Source organism: Phoenix dactylifera, chromosome 16 (genome assembly GCF_009389715.1).
Source record: "Phoenix dactylifera cultivar Barhee BC4 chromosome 16, palm_55x_up_171113_PBpolish2nd_filt_p, whole genome shotgun sequence".
Taxonomy (NCBI): Eukaryota; Viridiplantae; Streptophyta; class Magnoliopsida; order Arecales; family Arecaceae; genus Phoenix; species Phoenix dactylifera.
The window spans coordinates 8,815,111-8,834,926 of record NC_052407.1 but is presented as its reverse complement, the minus strand read 5'-3'; the positions used below and the strand labels follow the sequence as shown (position 1 = coordinate 8,834,926).

The following is a 19,816-nucleotide window of genomic DNA, read 5'->3' as shown; positions in this document are numbered from 1 at the left end:
AAACGCTCGTTTGGAAGCTGCAAAAGGTTTTTATATATTGACGCAACAGATGCTACAAGATTTGTGATACGCAGTAACGCAAATCAACGATTTGCCCTCTTCTGCGCAAATCGACCATCGGATCGACCACTATTAACTTTGAGATATGTGTAGATGGATAGATGGTGAGCACAAGCACTTTGAGAGCTGTGTGGTGGGTGATCCAAATGTGGATTCGTGTGAAGAAAGGCGAACCCTTCTTTCGCGCCAAAGATACAAACCCATTCCAATAGCTAATATATTTTTTTATTTACAAAAATTCCTCGGTATTAATCGATGAGAGTCTGCTTTTCTCTCCTATCATCCTCGATATTAACATCGACGACTATTGTCATGCCCTGTACCTAAAACGCAATAGACGCTGCATACTTCTATGACGGACCATACAAGCATGCAAGGTTATGGCCACGTAACCCAATGGCATGAGTCAGATACAGAATGCACAAAGTATCAGATACCACTATTCTAATCACCGGTGGTTCGGTGTCGAAACTAGTTTCTTAAATTACAAGTTGATAGAGTCAAAAAATAATCTCCATTGGCGGAGCCAAAGTATAACCGTACTGAAAATACATACATATGAAACAGATTTCATAATTTATTTATTCATGTTTCTCAAATTTGGTAACTGTTAAAAAAGAAGAATGAGAGAAGATTTGTATTTCTGCCTATCAATTACAATGTACAGGAGCATTCTTTATCTAGTACTAGGAGGTTGATGTAGTTTGGTAAGGTCGACTAAGTTTGGCACAATCAGCCTTTATTGAGGTCGACTATGTTTGGCACAATCAATGGTCCTACAATAATTCTAACGTGTCCCCTCAAACTCAAGGTGGTAAAGTATACACCAACTTGAGTTTGGAAAGAAGAGATCTGAAGATGCCAGAAGGATAAACTTTGGTGAAAACATCCGTAGCGAGGATAGATCTTAGAGAGAAGACAATTGAAGCTCAACGATGCTCGTAGACGAAAGCACCATAAAAGAAGAGCAAGAGACCTCAAACTAGATGATGAAGGAGCTGGAGGCAGCAAATAAAATCGGAGATTGAGGACTGGGGCTGCGCCATATAGATGTATGCCTTCATGATCGAGAGCGAGATCGTACTTGCCAAGTTTACCTTTACCAAGCTTCTGACGATACGGTGTGGCGCGCTGCTCCTGCGTGATCGAGAATAGAACTGCACTTGTCAAGTTTACATTCGCTAAGCTTCTGACAGTACAGTGTGGCGTGCGTCGCCTCTGCCTCCATAGAGGAACAAGAGCACCAGAAGCGGGTGCTCAGGGAGCTTAACTCCCTCATCTTCGGAGGAATAGGAGCACCAGAAGCGGATGCTTGAGGAGCTTAAATTCCTTATCTCTGGAGGAACAGCAACATCGGAAGCGGGTGCTTAGGAAGCTTAACTCCTTCATCTCCAGAGGAATAAAAGCACCGAAAGTAGGTGCTCGAGAAGCTCTAATCTCCAGAGAAACAGAAGCACCGAAAGCGGGTGCTCGAGGAGCTTAACTCTCTCATCTCTGGAGAAATATAAGCACCGGAAGCGGATGCTCAGGAAGCTTAACTCTCTCTGATTGAGGCACCAGACCTCTCTTGGACCTTGTAGTAGATGCATGGTAGCATCCTGCGATGCGTGCTACTGCGTGAGTGCGAGGGCCCCTCTCGAACTGGCCCCATTGTTGCTCCAACGTGCCACTATAGCCCATGGACATACGGATGAGGCCTGGGGAGATGCCGGCCTGAGCGGCTGGGCCCTTTCCTCGGAACTCATCTCGCCGCTGGTGCTGCTACGAGAGCAGGACATGAGGATCTCATAGTAGTCGAGGCTGACGGCCATGAGATTCTGGAATTTGACGCGGGCCAAGTTGCTAAGGATCCGCGCGTCGGCCTTCAGCCCCGCGCACGCCAGCGCGATGTGGTTGTCCAGGCTCACGATCTTCCTCCCCGATTTGGAGTCCTGAAGCTTGAGGTGGCCTTCTTCTCAACGCCGAGGACGATGGTGTCGGTGTCACTGACGCCGACGGCGGCGTTGCCCTTGAGGACGGCCTCGAGGGCATACTCCACCTAGAACAGGTGGCCATCGGGGGAGATCTCGCCTATGAGCTTGCCGTCGTCGGGGACGACGGCGATGGAGGTCTGGTCGGCGAGGGCGCAGCTGATGAGGGGAAGCGCAACGAGGGCGGGATCGTGGGGGCGGATGGCGAGTGCGGCCCCGAGGGAAGAGATGTTCTCCTTGGAGCAGAGGCACCAGAGGACATCATCCACCATGCAAACTTTGCCGACGCACACCTTCTTCTCCGGCGACGCCCGATCAGCGACCCACATGCTAACAAAAGTCTCTCCACCTCTCTTAAGGGTGAGGAGGGCCTCTCTAATGGTGGCGGACGGCGGCAGAGACTTCATCGTCGGCTTCCCAATGCAGAGGGCAGACACCTCATGAAACTGCAGAAGGCTCACTGCCATGCACTCGCGGCGAAACCCTAGAAAAAATCTGGCCGGAGCCTTAGAAAAAGCTAGTCGAAAGACGATAAGAAGGGTTTTTTTTTCTTTTGGGGGGAGGGGAAGAGGGGAAGAAGATGAGGTCAAGAGGTAGTTACCGTCTTACGGAGAAGCGGGGTGGGTCGGGATTCGGGAGGCGTCAGATTTGACATGAGCGTGCCGGGTCAAGCGCTTGCACGGAAGCGCGTCTTGGCGCGCAGGTCGCCTCTCTCGGCTTTGTTGTCAGGCAACTTAGAGAGGCTTGGGCGGTTGTACTCGGAGGTGGAGGACAAGATTAGGAGGAATTGGGAGGTGACAATCCTGAAGCTAGAAAGGCCGCTACAGCGCCTACGCATCTCAAAAAATAAGAAAAAGAAAAACTAAATTTTTCTTAGATTTGAAGATGGGAGCTTTAGAAGTTGCCGGGGACAGAGCCTCGGCTATCCTCCAAACGAGACAGAAGAAATAGAGGATCTGTAAATGATGATGACGACGACCACAGCTAAAGCGAAAGAAATGATGACAACAAATTACGTGATCGGTGACTCTGATACTGCATTGAAAAGAAAGAATGGGAGAAAAGAATTGAATTTCTGTCCGTCAATTACAATGTATAAAGGCAGCCTTTATATAGTACTAGGAGGTTGATGAAATTTGGTAAGATCAACTAAGTTTGACACAATCAATCATAAATCAATCAAAAAGTAAAGTTTGGTAAGGCCGACTAAGTTTGGCACAATCAGCCTTTATGGAGGCCAACTATGTTTGGCTCAATGGTCCTATAATAATTCTAAGAATAACATTAGTACATAATATATTTAAAAAGATTTACTATTGTAATAATAACATGCTCAACCCATTTGACCAAGTATAAAATAGGTATTATAATCATATATAATAAACTAATTATCATTTTACCAAAATTCGGAAAACACACATGGAAGCATTAGGTTATTTACCTCTTTTTGCTTTAAAATTCTACTTCAGGTAAGCGAGTCAGGTTCACCTATTTTAATATCATTAAAATCCAATTAATTTCATCATCACCTTAGAAGCCAAGTGAAGTCAAAAAATTAAAAATATTATTGGGAATACAGCTTAATACCCCTAAATCAGATTGGTCAAGTGATAGTGCTGGACTGCCCGGGTCGATCCGATCAAGATGAACTCAATTGATCAGGTTCGGATATGATTTACGTAACACAATGAAGATCAATAGTAGTCAAATTTTAAAAAGATCCGATAGGAGAATAAAGTAATGAACTGGTCTACCGCCTGAGTACCGGAGCGATTCAGGGCCTCCATACGGGGCAACTTGGATCCGACCAATAGAAAAGCAAGACTTACACTAGGATCCCTGAGCCTACCTAGAGAGAGAATGAGGGAGAAGAGAGAGAATCTCAATCCGGATTCAATCAAGGGTCTAGGTTTGGTTGTCAATGGCATGGGCCAACTTAAATCAATCAACATAAATGACCCATGCATCAAGGGAGAGAGAAAAGAGGATTTGAGAAACTAATTCATAAGTAAATAAATAAGTAAAGTGAATAGAAATAAAGAATGAGAGGAGGATGAAGAAAATAGAATGGAGAGAAGGATGAGAGGAAAGAGAATGAAAAGAAGAGATGGAAGAAGATTCGATGGCTAGCAAGGGGTCGATGGCTAGCCGACGACATCGGCAATAGAGGAAGAAGGCAAGGACATCTTCAGTTTGGCTTGGAACAAAGGAACAAGACTTAGTTTGGGAAGAAAAATGGAAAAGGAGTAGGAAGGAAGCTCACTGGAGTTGCAGTGGCAGTGGACTTCACGACGGCAGCGGCTTCTAACGAAAAAAGTGGATCTTGAAATAAGAAAAAAAATAGAGAAATGGGCTTTAGAAGAAATTAGAGAGACGCGGAAAAAGTTTTGGCAGCGGTGCCCGGCTGAGATGGTGCGGTGGCTATCAGAGAAGAAGAAAGAGGAGGGAGAAGAGCTTGTGGTGAATCAAACCAAAAGGACTCGAGTATTTATAGAAGACTTTTGGAAGAGACAATAAGCTCCAACGACCGCCGGCCGTTTACACCAGCCCGACAAATCCCCACCGAATACAACTGCAGGCAATCTTATCCCAACAGCATGGAAATCCGGCAAAGTAAAAATGCATCCTCCTCAATTTCAATCCCAAAAATTTCGAACATCTCGATTGAAGTCCGTGGGCAATGCTGGCACCAATCTGAAATGGCCCAATTGGGCCAATTCTCACAACTACGTAGCAGTAACTTGCTATGTTTCTTAAAAACTGTCTTGAGTCTAGTGTCTAAAAGTCTCCAAAGCAAATAATAAAGACAGCAAAAATGTAAATAATAAAAATTTGTAAAGCAGAAGATCAAGCAGCATCACAAAATTCAAATAAAAGGGAAAAGAAAAAGCATTAAGCAATATATAGCGTCCGCTTGGCGCAGCCAGTCACGGATAGCCACGGCCGGTAAAATTTACAGATTAATTGAGAAGTAAAATCCCATATGCAGCACAGAAAGACAGTATAAATTGTGTGTGTTTTTCAAAGAGAAAAACATGAGACGCAACCATGAGATCTGTATGTATTCAAGCCATCCACATATTTCGTGAAACGCAATCAAAATGTACAGATATAAATATACTAGATCTCCTATCAGTCCATGCCATTTACTCTCACTAATTGACAAACTTTTATAAACAGCAAAAGGCCGGCCGGAAGCCTATCAAAAGCCAACCAATCATCAGTACTACTCATGTTAAAGATAAATATCCAGAGCATGAGTCCAGCTTGAAGAATAATCTTATATACACTTTCTTCCTTAAACATGGAGTTCTCAAGCATTTTGCATACTTCAGTCAGAGTGCAACACTGATTAACATGATCAGGTTAAAATGAAGGGTAACAAATGAAACAACATGCAATTACAAGGCATATTCTTAGATCTGCCATCCTCGAAAACCCTAAGTCAAGCCTCTTAGTAGATTGTTCCTAGGATACCAACAGCCGCCTACATTCTGAAATCCATTACACATACTGTGTTATTGGAGAAACAGGCTGCAATTTTGTCGCCTTCCCTGTTCCAACAGACTTCGAAAATGCCACCACCTCCCCTATATGTCTTCAGAATCCTCCCTTCTCTCACTGACCATATATGCAGGCATTGATCCAAGGACCCACTTGCCAAATACTCTCCATTTGGACTAAATGCCACAGAGTATACCTGTTGCCTGGTATTTATATAATTAGAAATTGATGGTTAGAAAAACATTATCATCACCTTAATTAAAACATCAATGTCATGCATTGCGTCTGCAGTCGTACCTGTGACCATCTAAGCTGTACAGAAGGCGTCCTAGCTCCACATCCCATAGCTTTATCGTCGAGTCAAAGGATGCACTGTATATTTGCCAAAATCAGTGATTAATAGTAGCCAGGAGAGAGAGTGATATTGCTAGAAGCGATTGTGAATTTGCAATACATAGTAGATATGTAAGGCTGGTATCATGGCTCTGGAGAGGCTTATTGAGCATATCATTTGCACCTTAAGATTTCTTATGAACAATTTCTTGAAAGATCAAAGTATTTACCTCAGTGCAAAAAAAATCAGTTCAAGGATGCATTGTAGCCATTAGATGCAATAAAAGCACAATATATTCACCAGTATAACTATTCAATAAAAGCAATATAACCTAAACAACCTGAAACTAATGTGCAAGTTGTGTTGGTGGATGTGCTGGTATCCATGCTTTCATATTTTGTTCTGCACCTTCCTGCTGCTGAGGGATGCCTTTCTACAGAGTCATGATCACAGAAATGTTTTTACAGAAAAAATGCAACATGCTGGCAGTGTCATATGGATTTCGATGGTAGGAAACCAGGACCAAGGGAGGGAGGAGGGGGGAACTCAGATCTGTTAAAAAGGATTCTCAAGCAAGGAAGTCTTCGATGACCACCTTGACTGCAGATTACCTTTCAATATGATGAAATAACAAAAACAATTATAAAGCGCCAAAAAGTACAGTGTTCTACACTAGTTCATTGGTCATGGTATAAGTTAATACCGAAACCTAAATCACAATTTGAAGCACTTGTTTCATGTGGCAGAAAGTCCACAGAGGTAAAGAACACATTAAGAAACAGAACACAAGTTAACTGGTCAGGTTAGCACAGTGATAACTGATATCTGTAGGTCATAAATAGTACTCCCAAGTATCGCGCGACATTCTTCACATATCTTATACTCTGAAATTCCTAAAGCAAACTAATTACTATTTGCCAGCATGCCAGACACTGTTCAAAGAATTGCAGTCTAAAAGCAGATAGTCAAAAACTAGCAAAAGAACATTGTGACCACCTAAGCTTGCCCCCAAAAACATTATTCTAGTTTACAGATTGATGTTTGGGTTTGACACTATTTGGACTATATACCATCAATTTACCAATTAAAGAAAACATACGACCAATACCTAAATTGATTTTGCTCTTCAACTCCATATAAAATGTAAGTAGTTACACAGGCTGTAAAGAAAGGAATAGCTGACAACCTCTCATTATATCATCTCTTCTACATATCTGGTTTTCCATGACAAAGCATAAGCATACTAGAAAGAGAGCCGAGAAAAGGCCCACATAAGTGAAAAATAAAACCCAAAATCAACAAACAAGGGAACAGTATTAACATGTCCCAGGCTCCAGCCATAGTAGAACTAATCCATAGCTTTGCGAAAACAAACTTTTTAATTCATGATGAGGTCATTGATTAGGCAGGGACTGGAAGCTCGTTATTTTACGGGCAAATTAAAAAAAAAAAAAAGTGCCCCAACAAAAACAAGTCACACTTAAAATAATTACACTTAACCAATAAGGAACAGGATAGAGATCTCAAATTAGTTGATTTGGGATAATAAACCAGGTTTAAAGAAAATACACAATTCATCTCTTTGATTTTTTTTTTTTTTTTTGCCACCAAACATGACAAGGATGGATAATTAGGTCCTTCCTAGCTAATTGTGAAACCCATGGGGTATGACTATGCATGGTAATATGAGGCACCAGTACACATTTAAGTTCTGAAGCTACAAACCAAAATATGCTAGCCTATTCATTAGGGGTCAAATACACCTAGATCTAAAGCTATAATCCAAAATATGCTAGCCTATTCATTACGGGTCAAAATACTCCTAGTAACAAGTGCTTGAGACATATATAGTCAAACTCAGTATTAGAAATATTAAGAAAAAGATCACCTTGCCAGCACCAATTGCTGATTGGGGTTATTTGTACCCTGACCTGTGGGGCTCCATCTAATAGTATATATTTCCTGAAAAAAAAATATTCAAGATCTGTAACAAAGTTGTCTAAAAGGTGTTATGTTAAGCAAAAGATCCAGAACCTTGCTATGCTCCTTGAAGTCGTGCAGACATTTGTCCTGCTTCAGACTCCAAATCTGTCAAAATTTTATACAAGACATCAGATTCAATCTCTAGTAAAAGTTTCCACTTATCAAATGGAACAAGGAGGCTGGTTCGAAGTAAATTTTCTTTTTAGGTTCTTGCACCAGACAGCTACTTATATTCCACGTCAAATATCAGGGACCATCGAGTAAATTCAAGGAGTTGGGCATAATGTCTAGGAACAAATAGTACAATACCATATCGTGGCAGATGATGTCCCAAGCCAAGATAGAAAAAGTAAAATGGTTGAAGCAGGTTGAAAACCATTCATAAATTGAAGCAGAATTTTTAGAAAAAAATTGAATTGTCTATTGAAAACAGCATTGTATTAGCTGCTTATAGATAGCTGGGACAACATTTGATAGTTGAGATTATGTTTACAGTTATCCTCAAACAATAAGAAAATATGGCTCTACACAAAATAAAAGTGACACCTTAAATTGACTAAAAGAATATAACTTAAGAGAAGGATGTACAAATGTTGACTATAATATATTTTAAATCTGGTAACATATGGATATGATGGACATGGAAAGACATCCAAATGACACGTAAAGCTAAGCCATACAGAAACAGTTCTTGCTTCAGGGATGTTCAGTTACCTTAGCAGTTCCATCATCAGAACATGAAGCCAACAGTGAACCAGTTGGATCCCATTTGATGGCATTAACTTCACCCTGAAATGAATAACTGATGAATTATTCTCTCATGCCAACTGAATTTCACAATCTCTATTTCAACCAGCAGAGAATATTTTCAATTATAGCTGATTATTTTGCACTAGCATGCGCTATAGTTTATAGAGGCTTGAACTCTGAAATGGAACTATAGTTACTCAAAGAGCATGGACATATTAAAAACCAGGTATCCAATCTTCAACTAAGGGCAAGCAGTAACTTTGCTGGTACAAGTGATCACTTTATCAAACTATTTCCCTAATTTATAACTATCTAACCGTTTAAAAAAAATCATCATATCCAACATAATTATGTTGAGACAGGAGGCTATCAAATAGCACATCCCCTAAAGAAAGACTCAAAGAGAGGTGTTAAAAATTGTTGATTTATTTGTTATGCATATTTGTTGATTTATCAGAATTGACACAAAAATGCAACATAGACAATAAGCATTTTCCATGTAACAAGTGATTTCATCCTAAGAAATTAAAAGTTTTTGAGATCTATGGCCTTGTTAGCAAAGCATGAACCCTTCCTACTTACTAGTGTATCACTTGATTTTAGTATTTTTAGGCTCTCATCTATTACATCCTTCTTTTCTTAATATATCAACGATTATATGCATAAGATATTTTTAACTTTATGGAAACTTTTCTATAACCTCTACTAGATTGGCAATACAATGTAGCAATCGCTGCTATATTTTCTTTTATAAATTTCAAATTTTTGATATTTTTTCTGATTTTTCCACTTCTCTTTTTTTTTGAACTAAGTTTATTTTAAATAATTATAAATTTGGGCTGAAATGCTCAAATATGGATTTGTTGGTACTGAATGATGCTTCAAGCTTCTACCAGTCATAACAAGTGTAGCTCAATAGTGGCCGTTCATCTCTTGTTTACAACATAAAAAAGATTCCATTTTTCAAAAGAAACTAAAAGCTCCGGAGCCTTGGTATGCCACTGTAGAGAATAATCATGATTTTTTAGGATAGAGATGATAGTTTTCACTTCAAGCAGGAGTTGATCCACAAGACAGCCTGAAAAAAAAAATACTTGCAGTGGCCCAATGAGGAATTTTTTCGTGTACAGGTTTTACCTATATTCTACAAGATCTTTCATTAATCAGTACTAAAGTGACAATCATTACAGCATTGGCCTTCCATCTTTTACCCAAAGCACCTTTCATTTTTTAAGCCAAAAAACTTTGCATTCCTTATTTTTTTCCTCTGTAGTTTCAACGAATCATCTAGCGGGCTCTGCAGTATAAACAACCCTGTCTAGTTCAAACAGTTCTTCCATTATATTGCTTGCTTTGAATTGTTTTAATTAATATAATGAAGTCATCCTAGTCTAATCGGCAATGGATCTGATCAAGCTGGCTAGACAAATAGAGACTTGTCAACACTGCCCAAGAAGATACACTTTGACCATACTCCACAAGATTAAAAGAAACCTTAACTAGAATTATAAGAAGGCACGGATATGCCATGTTTTTAAATTGCATATATTTTAGTTTTTAAAAACCCAAAACTTAACAAGTTGATGATATATAGGAACTGATACTTCATTGCTTACAAGCACCAGCAGACTATAAATCAGTCTTGAAACTTTTTATCAAACTGACATAGCACGTGTCTGGTTAAGAGCAAAGGTTGACTTCAGAGCCACATGTTCCAGGGAAAAAATGCACAAGGATTAAGGAGAATACAGTTAGATAAAGCTATGAAATTAGCTTGTTGTTTTTGTAGTTGCACATATAATGAAGGGAGATGCGCATCACATTGGCAGAATGACAATGGAACTCAAATGAGATTTAATCAAATTATTAGTTAAAGCACACCATGATTATCAATAGATTAAAATGGACAAACCTGATGCCCAGAGAAACCCTTAATTGGACGATTCTCACCAATCTTACAAACATAAATCATATTGTCTGTTGAGCATGTTGCAAAAGAATTATTGTTTCTCCAATCAACATCAAGCGTCGGAGCTGAAAAGATAAACATAAGTCAAACACTTCAGTGCTGTCATATTTCACTAACGTTAGAAGCAACGCACAAAAACATATAAGTAATTATAGCAAGAACACAGTACCTGAGTGAAATTCAAATTGTTGCTTACACTCCCATGTTTTCGTATCCCACACAATAGCAGTTTTATCTACACTTCCACTAAGGAGAAAATCACCCTTCTTATTCCATTTCAGGGAGAAAATTGGTCCTTTATGTTTAATTAAAGTATTCCTCAATTCCCCTGTTTAACCCAAAGATGGCAAAAACAAAATTAACAGAAAGGATTAGATAATTTAACATTTTGGTGCCTTATAATACACATGATTCTGAAAAGAGTGCCAGAAATAGTCTCGAGATGAGGAAACAAATCATTTTTTTTTAATTCTCTATTCACCATTCACCATAAAACTGTCACTGAAATATGCCAAAAACAAAATATCCAAACAAAATTTATAGAAAGGATACAAAAATTTCATTTTTTTTTTATTCTCTATTCACCATTCACCATAAAACTGTCACTGAAATGTGCCAAAAACAAAATATCCAAACAAAATTTATAGAAAGGATACAAGAATTTAACATTGTAGAATCAATAATAAAGTACTAACTTTATGATCTTTACATAAAAAGGTACATATCATAAATAAAATGCATGTATTTATGCCTTAATGATTTGGTTATATCGTACAAATTACTTTATTATACATAATTGTTGATGGGAAGCTTAACCTCCAAAAGAAACCCTAAAGTTCGAGCTAAGACCTTTAGGCTAGAGACCAAGGTTCGCCGTACCGGTACCGAACCCCGTACCGGTGCCGCACTAATATAGGCGTACCGAATGTCGGTACGGTACGGTATGCGGTATGCCAGGCGTACCGATACCGGTACCCATCGGTACCGGTACGGTACGCTCGGTACTGACCAGTACCGACCAGTACAGCATATCATGCTAGAGACTAAAATTAGGTTACCAAAGTTACTTGGTTTTAGGTGATTATAGTATGAAGCATCTCCACAATGTTGCTCATCAAAGAAAAATGTAAGTTAACCAACAATATGTACTAAATTAAGTCTGAGAGTTCAATGATGATGTTAACTTAATTAAATCTTAAGATATGAATAGCATTAAAGCTTTTCTTGGTAAATACTAGGCCTCCAATTGATAATCTTATGATATTATTCTCGGAGTTTCAATTGGTAAGGTGGCAAAGAGGCAAACAAGTTTCCAGCAAACATGGGGCACCAAACAACCTACTTCTTTATGGCAAAACATGAAAAGCATAAAACTACTATAGTCCATGTATTCTGCTTCACTTCAAGAAAAAAAAAGAGCATGTAGAAGGTACTTTAACACTCTAGATGTCGCATGTTTTTGTCATTTTCTAAAAACCCTCCTTTTACCTAATACTTTTTAATCCTATCGTTGTTCTTAATAATTTAAGTGTTTCTAGTAGGAGACCAAATATTTTAATCCAAACCCTTGGTTAAGGATTTGTCCAAAGCTGAAACAAGAATTTTTCTAAGATGCAAACGAAGTGCAACATTGAAACAAAATTGTAAAATAGCCCAAAGAACCTGAGGTGATATACCTAGCTTATTGCCCAGGCAGTCCGTCAAAAAAAATAATTGACTTTGTACAAGATCAGTTCCCAGCTACCAACTTAGTGCAAAATTAATCAATTCTTAGTTCAGCCATATACTAATTTCAAAAGATTAATGTTTAACATGCCTTACATGTGATTGTTATATTGCAAGATTCATTGACGATTTAAAACAATTCTATCATTGTTGTCATAGCTCGGTGTAAATTGCTGAAAATGACTGGAACAGCAATTAGGGTCACTTGTTTAACATTTCTATTAAGTTATATTTGTTCTTTTCAAAACAATTTGATCCCTCTTTGATTTCAAATATACTAGACAAGTAGATATCATTCAACATGTCATGTGCATGCGCATCCACGTGTATACATATATGCAAATCTGTCAACAAATATGTCACATATGAATAAATATGTACGACCGTGGCAGTCTTGGTGATGGTGACCCCAGCATTTTCAGATCTTCTGCTAGTCAAAATCTCGGCAAAGTGCCTAGGAACCACTCATAACCGCAGCTCATCCAACAAACAAAGTTTAAAGAAGCCCACAAAACTGATATACCTTAGCAGGCAAATAATTATGGTCTCAGAAAGTGGAGACAGACATCATTTGTAATAAATAGAAGGTGTATATGCTTGTCATGCACCCACGCATCATGATTAGATCTTAAAAGAAGAAATTGACCTGAGAAAATGTTCTTCTGATACAACTTTCATCTAGAAGGGGGAAAAATCTAACCTTACAGTGTAGTAATACAGACAATAGTGACAATATATAAAAAGTGGAAAGAAGCGCATAAAAATATTGCATTAAGACTGATAATGCTCAAGTTATCTCTCCATCCACATGTCATCATCATGCAAATAAAGTAGGAAAGAAAGTACAAGGATCTGATCTAACCATATGGTGCCTTGCCCTACAGCCCAAACAACTGCCATAAACTTTAAACTTCAGAAGGCATAGGAAATAGCATAAGGAAAACTTTAAACATCAAAAGCATAGACAATATCATAACGAGTTGAGGAAAATGAAATATTAAAGAAAACATACAACAGGAGCAAAACAAACAATTAAACAAAATGAAAAATCATGCTATAACAACTTACCATCCCTACTCCATATTCTTGCCTGCCCATCATAGGAACCTGTTGCAAGTAGTGTACCTTCTCCCTATACAGATACAGGTGAAGAGGGACGAATCAACAAAAGTTCCTAAAAGGATATCTAGAACACAACCAGACTTACAACTGCAGCAACCAGCTTTTCTAGAGTTTGAATTCGAAAATTTGCATTAGAAAATATTTATTTCAGAGTTTAATATATCAGCCACACAATTACAGTACGAGAGGAACTCACATTCCAATCTAGGGTTGTAACGTCCTTGCTCTTTTCATTAGTTCTACCCTTGAAATGTTTCAGAACATATACATTTGGAGGTGAAACTTGCATACTGGAACCACAAGGGCCATTTGGAATTGTCCAAATTCTTGCTGTCGAGTCTCCAGAACTACCAATTGAGAATGCAGAAAGTAAGAGAAAAATAAATAAGTGAAGAATAAAAGATCCTATACAAGATAAACAACAAAGCAACATAGAAAAACTCTTGTATAAAAACCAAATAAGAAAACCTCTTAATCAAAACTCTTATGTAGACATGTCCTGCCATGCGAAAACAAAAGAAACAGAAAATAGTAAAATGACTATTGTAAGTTCTGCAAATGTTTGCGGTTAGCAAATCTTGATCCCTAAAAGGAATTATTGATATCCTATGAACTCCTTTTAGGTCATGCTAGTGCTAAAACTTGAGCGTAGATAAATTACTTAGAAGCCCATCATTCTCCCTAAGATCAAAGTCTTTACCTGACTAGTTCTTTTAATTAATACTTTAACATCTGACAATTCAAAGCAACTTGGTGTTTCATAATGCAGACACTTATGAAGGATGGTGAGTCTGCCTACTACAAGTAACTAATAAGGGTGCAATTAGAACTAGTTTTTATGATGAGTCAGTACTTCTCAGTTCCCAGGTTCCACCACTAAGATGTATTTCTGAAAATGCATAATATTCTTTTTACAAGAAAGATACAACCGCATGGACTTGGATATGTTCTTTTATCAGCCAACAACTTATGGCTACAAACAGTGGGATAAAATTAGTGGCTTCAATGTCCTGCAACTGCTACAATAGCACTGTACAAGCCTTTCTTAGATACAACTTTTTCAAATTTCAAGACTACATTACAATATGAATATACATTTTCATAATAAGAATTTCTTTAACATATCTATCATTATATTGTTCAAGTAGAAACTTCATATAAAACCAAGTAATGTGGAACCGTCCTGAACCCATCCGATTCGGGGCATACCAAGCCATACCGGCGGCGGACCAAGATGGTTCCAACATTCAAAATGAGAAGCCAACAAAGGAGGGGGAGAGGGAGAAAAAGAGAGAGAGAAAGGGGGAGGAAGGGAGGGGGAAAGAGAAGGAGGGGCCTCCAGAGGCTGCCAGAAGAGGGGCTCTGCCATCCAGACCCTATTTCGTTTAAAACAAAACCCACCATCCATGTGACTGGATGATAGAAATTCACATCCATCGAGCAATAACATTATGCCTAAAAATTATGGAAATTTGGGCCATGCATCAGTCGGATACAAAGTTTCATGTTAAGGCCCATATTAAGGATATATTTGCAGTTCTATTCTTGAAAAAGAGTAGAAAACACCTTTTCCATATTAAAATGTCAAAAAAAGTACTTTGTGATAAAGATGGAACAGATATTGGGTGAGACTAAAGTTGCATATCGAATCCATCATGTCCAGGTCTAGCATGATCCATGAGTGACTTGAATTCATTTAGATTGTAGACTCAACATCTTGTAAGATGTAATATGAATTCTAAGAGATGTTAACATAGCATACTTAACATTCTAAGTCAACAAAAGATATGTCAGAACAGGTTTAGTGGTAGTTTAGCATTCAAAACTCATTGTCTGAACTTCTGAGGTTAATGCATGTCTGAAGAAGACAGATAAGTGGCAATCTCAACAGCTATAATTCTTAGGAAAGAAATAATATGCTGAAACATTCAAAAATACAACTCAAATCAACCATATTAATAACAGTTTTTTTATTTTTTAAATGCTCTGCTAAGTCGTATGAATAAGCTAATACTATACCCACCCAGATGCTAGAAGAGAACCTGCTGGGCTCCATGCACAAGCAAAGACCTAAAAGCAAAAGAAAAGCAAAGGGAAGAGGCAAGTAGGACAGGTTAACAAATGAAAAAAAGATGTGTCAAAAAAATATCATATATAACTATAAGCCCAAACCTCAGAACTGTGTCCTTCCAAAGTGGTTACATCAGAACTACAAATCTCATGAGGTACTGATTGTGAGCTAGGGGTGACATCCATTGGTTCAGGCCCTAAAACGGAACAAGCAAGTTATACATCAGTGGTAGCCGATAACAATGCGGATGACACATTTGGATATGCAAATCACAAAAGTGGAAAACTAAATGATTGCTAAACATTAAACAGTTCTGCAGAGGGGGGAAAAAGGAGAGAGAAATCACTTAAAATAGAAACAAAAGGATTGTGCTGAGAAGATAAAAATATATGGCAATTAATAATATCAATCATTCCAAATTGCATGTTTTGTCTTGAGGATAGCACTAGAGATGCAAGTCAGGTCTCTAAATAACAGGGTGAATATTGTAGTTTAGTTTTGTACATGGAATCAATAAATCACCGAGTGGTTCATAACATCAATGCGCAGAAAAAAGAAGATGCAGTGAAGCAACAGTGCCTACAAATGGTTACTTAGATATTTACTAAAGGTGAGGAATTCTTTGCTCTAATTAATAAGCTGAAAATGGCACAGAGCATTGTTACCATTATCAGTTTAGGTCCTCATATCAAGCTATGGCAAATCTTCATATGTTCGGCTCCTTTATGCACATAATAACTATTTCATCAAACCCATACTTTTAATATGGCTAAATTTGGAACCTGAGGCTGGAAATTTTGTTAAAATTGAAAGTGGGAACTGTAGTTGCAGGCATGAGGGAAGTGAGCATTCTTATGCTCAAAAGGTTTAGTTTAAAGTAATATAAATGTGAGGCTTGATGTTTTGGTCTTAATATCCACCCTATGTAACACAGTTCAATTCTATCCCTCCTAGTTCAACCATGTATCCATCTAGACATCCTTCAGTGCTAATGACCCCTCCACAGTGCCTAATAATATAATCTATGTAATTAAGTTGGTTTTATAATTTTTGGCCCCTCTCATATCCAACATTCTCCACTTCAACAAGGTTATGGGATGGAGAGATAGATGAAGATATTACTGAATCAAAGTGCAGCTTTAACCTTATAGCATTAAAAAGTAAATTAAAAGAAAGGAGCAAATGTTGCTAACGTTGATATTACAACAAAATCCAATGTACTTAACTAAATTCCTTAGAATTTAAAAACACGATTATGACTAAAAGGATACACATAAGATTGAAAGGAAGAAAGACACTCAAAAATTCTACCTCCACAACCCCCATTTTCATCAAGTCTGGCCTTATCTTTGCGCTCCGCATGTTGCTTTTCCTTTTCTCTCTCTTGTTCTTTATCCCTTTCCATCTTTTCTTTATTCCTCTCCTGATCTTTGTCTCTATCCTGTCTTTCTCTATCCCTCTCACCTCCAGGTTGCCGTTCATGTTCTTGAACATGTTCCTTATCCTTTTCTTTCTCTTTATCACGTTCTTTTAGAAGTTTTTCCTTCTTCTTCTCTCTTATAATTTGTTGCAACTCATCGACATCTTTTGTGATAAGATCCAAAGGTTGTAACAGAGAAAAGTCATCATCAACATCCAACTCACTCTGGCAAGTTTCAAGAAGTACAAAGAAACATAGAAATTTATTACTCCCCAATATACATCCTGCGATGCCTTAAAAAAGTTTCCAATACTTAAACATAACATGGTGATGGTCCAAACACTTACAGAGTCTAAGTTTGCTTCCAACTCTATATATTGAAGGCCTTTTTGTACAATTGTCACAAGAGCACCTGGTGGAACAATGTTTCCATCAATATCGCATTTGTTGATCCCTGCCTCGTATCCTAAAGCAAATGATGAGTGTGTGAAACCTGGAATAATTCATTTAGTGGGAGTTAGTATATCATACCACAACAACCTTTTCTTACAAAAGACATTTTCCTTCATAATATTGGAAAAGAATTGAAGGAATTCATATTAACTAGACAAGATTGGGTCAAAGGAAACAAACTCATACAAAGAACACGATGAAGGAATATAAACAAACATATTGGCAAAACAAATAAGCATTTAACATACGACATCTAAAAGAAAAGGCAAGCCATCGAATAGCAAGAGAACAATTAAAACTACACAACAAAATAATTACTTGCTTATCATCAATAAAAGCACCAATCACAAGCACAAAAAATTCCTTTTTTCAGCCACAGCGTTCCCGAAGTACAAGCTCAAATTACAAAGATGCAGCTAAGATTCGCCAACATGAACTCTGAGGACGGAAACCTTTTCAATATGAAACAAGAAAACAAAACTTCTAAAGTTTCAATTTTTCTCTGCAACATGAACTCTACCATAAGAAAATATCTAGTCACGGAATGCCTAGTTATTCATCTCGAAATCCTACTTTGGTATGATATGCAGCTCAAAAAGGTAAAACATCTTGGGGCAGTTCGTGCAGCAAACCCTAAGGGAAAAAAAGAAAAAAGAAAAAAAGAAACCCTAGAAATCGTACAAATTTGTCCTGAAATCCTAGGGCACGAACAAACCCTAGAAAGGCAACAAAAAGACTAACAAAAATCAGCTGACTAGCCATCAAAAAGATAACATTAACAAAAAATTGAAAAGAAAAAGATAAAACACCGAATTCTTGAAAGAGGGATGGGAAATTGAAATTGAGAGATTGACCTGATTCCTGGAGGTACCGGAAGACGAGGTAATTGAGCTCGGTGGAAGTAATCGTGGATTTCGTCATCGAACCCCTCGCTCTCGCAAGACCACTGCCCAAGAGAGCTCTCAAGGGGCGAGGCTTGAAAGTTCCAGCCTCTCAAAGTTTTGATGATTGGGGTTTGGGCACAAGAAGAAAGCGACAAAATAAAGGTGAGGGCCGGGGGAACGGCACGGCCGAGGGTTTGGCGCTGCCAACGGCCGTAACGGGGCGGGCGCACCCGGTTTGGGGAAGGAGTTGTCGTTCGGGTGGAGACTTCTTGCGCCGCGTGTGAGGATGGCGTGGGGAAGCCCGTGTCATACCGTTGGCTCACGTCACGGGACCGAGCCAGGTGCTCTAAATTCGGCACGTTAGGTTCTTGAGTCGGGGACGAGCGTTGCTGGGCGTCGGATTCGGATCCTCTCCCGTTGATTATGTCACAGTCTGCCTGGTGCGGTTCTGTTCAAAAGTGGTTCGTCTTGGGGACATGGATGGGTGATTGATTCGACGTGACCTGACCGGATGCTAGCAAAATTTTAATTACACGTTTATCGTTGAGTCGGAAAAAAAATTTGCAATTTTCAACTCAAAAATATTTTTTAGAAATAAATTATAATAATATTACCTTAAAGAATTAGTAAAAGTTGTCGCAAGATGTCTTTTTTATAATATTAGTGACAACATTAGACGTGCCCCTAAAACATTTGCTATCTTGATAAATAATGGAAATGCTTTTCGAAGAATGCTACCAGCATGTGACCGGCCTCTATCAAGCTCGCTGCAAATGAATTCCAAGTTCCAACACTATAATTACAAAATTTTGGATTAGCATTTGTATTTTCTTAGCCATCATTGCTATTGTGTATTGTTGCTGCTTGAAATTGATCCGATCGAAGCGTTGCACCAGCTGAGCTATTGGAAAATTCGAATGGTTGGCTCCTCAGATCATGAAGATCAACCGAAGATCCTTACTTGTCTCCATAACAATCGTTTGGCGGCTACTACGCTCGGGCAGTGACGGCTCTAATGCTAGTTGCTCTCGAGATACCATTGAGTGATGTAGATCTTACTCGGACCTTCACTCCAACACAGGATCTAACCAAAAATAGCAAAGATAGGAAAGTTCTTTTGCTAGAAAGTACTTGCCGGGGCACCTACCGATGCCTAAGTGAGACAAACTCTTAGTGGAGATCTTCTAAGAGCGACAAAGTAATAGCTTAAGAAAATAATAAAACTCAAGAGCATATGTATCATGCCCTAAACCCAGAGCGTAACAAATGACGCATACCTGCATAGCGAATTATGCAAGCATTCAAGGCTACAAATCATATCAGGATCTCAAAGCAATAATAATTCTTCAATTTTTTGTAAATTAATTTAATCATGATCTAAAACAAATCATTATAGTTACTCCAAAGTGACATAAGTCAATATATTCAAATCAAATAAGATGTTCTAACTAAACTAATCTAAATAGTTTAGACCAGAACTTCAATAATTATGAATATCTTCAGAAGACCTAGCACACTTTTTCAAGTTCTGAGCAATCATGATTCAGAATCTGAAAAATAGAGAACGAAGA

General features: G+C 38.4%; 1 protein-coding gene across 1 annotated transcript; it reads right to left on the bottom strand.

Annotated features, from left to right (window-relative positions):
- Nucleotides 1-5,234: 5,234 nt before the first annotated feature.
- Nucleotides 5,235-18,464, bottom strand: LOC103700829 (WD40 repeat-containing protein HOS15-like). The gene is made up of 14 exons (XM_008782708.4): nt 18,216-18,464; nt 17,256-17,401; nt 16,800-17,133; nt 15,590-15,684; nt 15,441-15,487; nt 13,614-13,764; nt 13,364-13,427; nt 10,740-10,898; nt 10,514-10,635; nt 8,566-8,640; nt 7,903-7,956; nt 7,757-7,830; nt 5,832-5,906; nt 5,235-5,737 (listed from the first exon to the last, which is right to left on the bottom strand). The coding sequence occupies exons 1-14, from the start codon at nt 18,280-18,282 to the stop codon at nt 5,518-5,520; spliced, it is 1,683 nt and encodes a 560-aa protein (XP_008780930.1). The 5' UTR covers nt 18,283-18,464; the 3' UTR covers nt 5,235-5,517.
- Nucleotides 18,465-19,816: the final 1,352 nt, after the last annotated feature.

Excerpts from the sequence above, each read along its gene's own strand:
- LOC103700829 (XM_008782708.4), bottom strand. The coding sequence starts at position 18,282 with ATGACGAAATCCACGATTACTTCCACCGAGCTCAATTACCTCGTCTTC. Across the intron at positions 15,685-16,799 it reads TGAAAATGGGGGTTGTGGAG|GGCCTGAACCAATGGATGTC; the intron begins GTAGAATTTTTG and ends GTTCCGTTTTAG. Across the intron at positions 10,899-13,363 it reads AAGAATATGGAGTAGGGATG|GGGAATTGAGGAATACTTTA; the intron begins GTAAGTTGTTAT and ends TGGGTTAAACAG.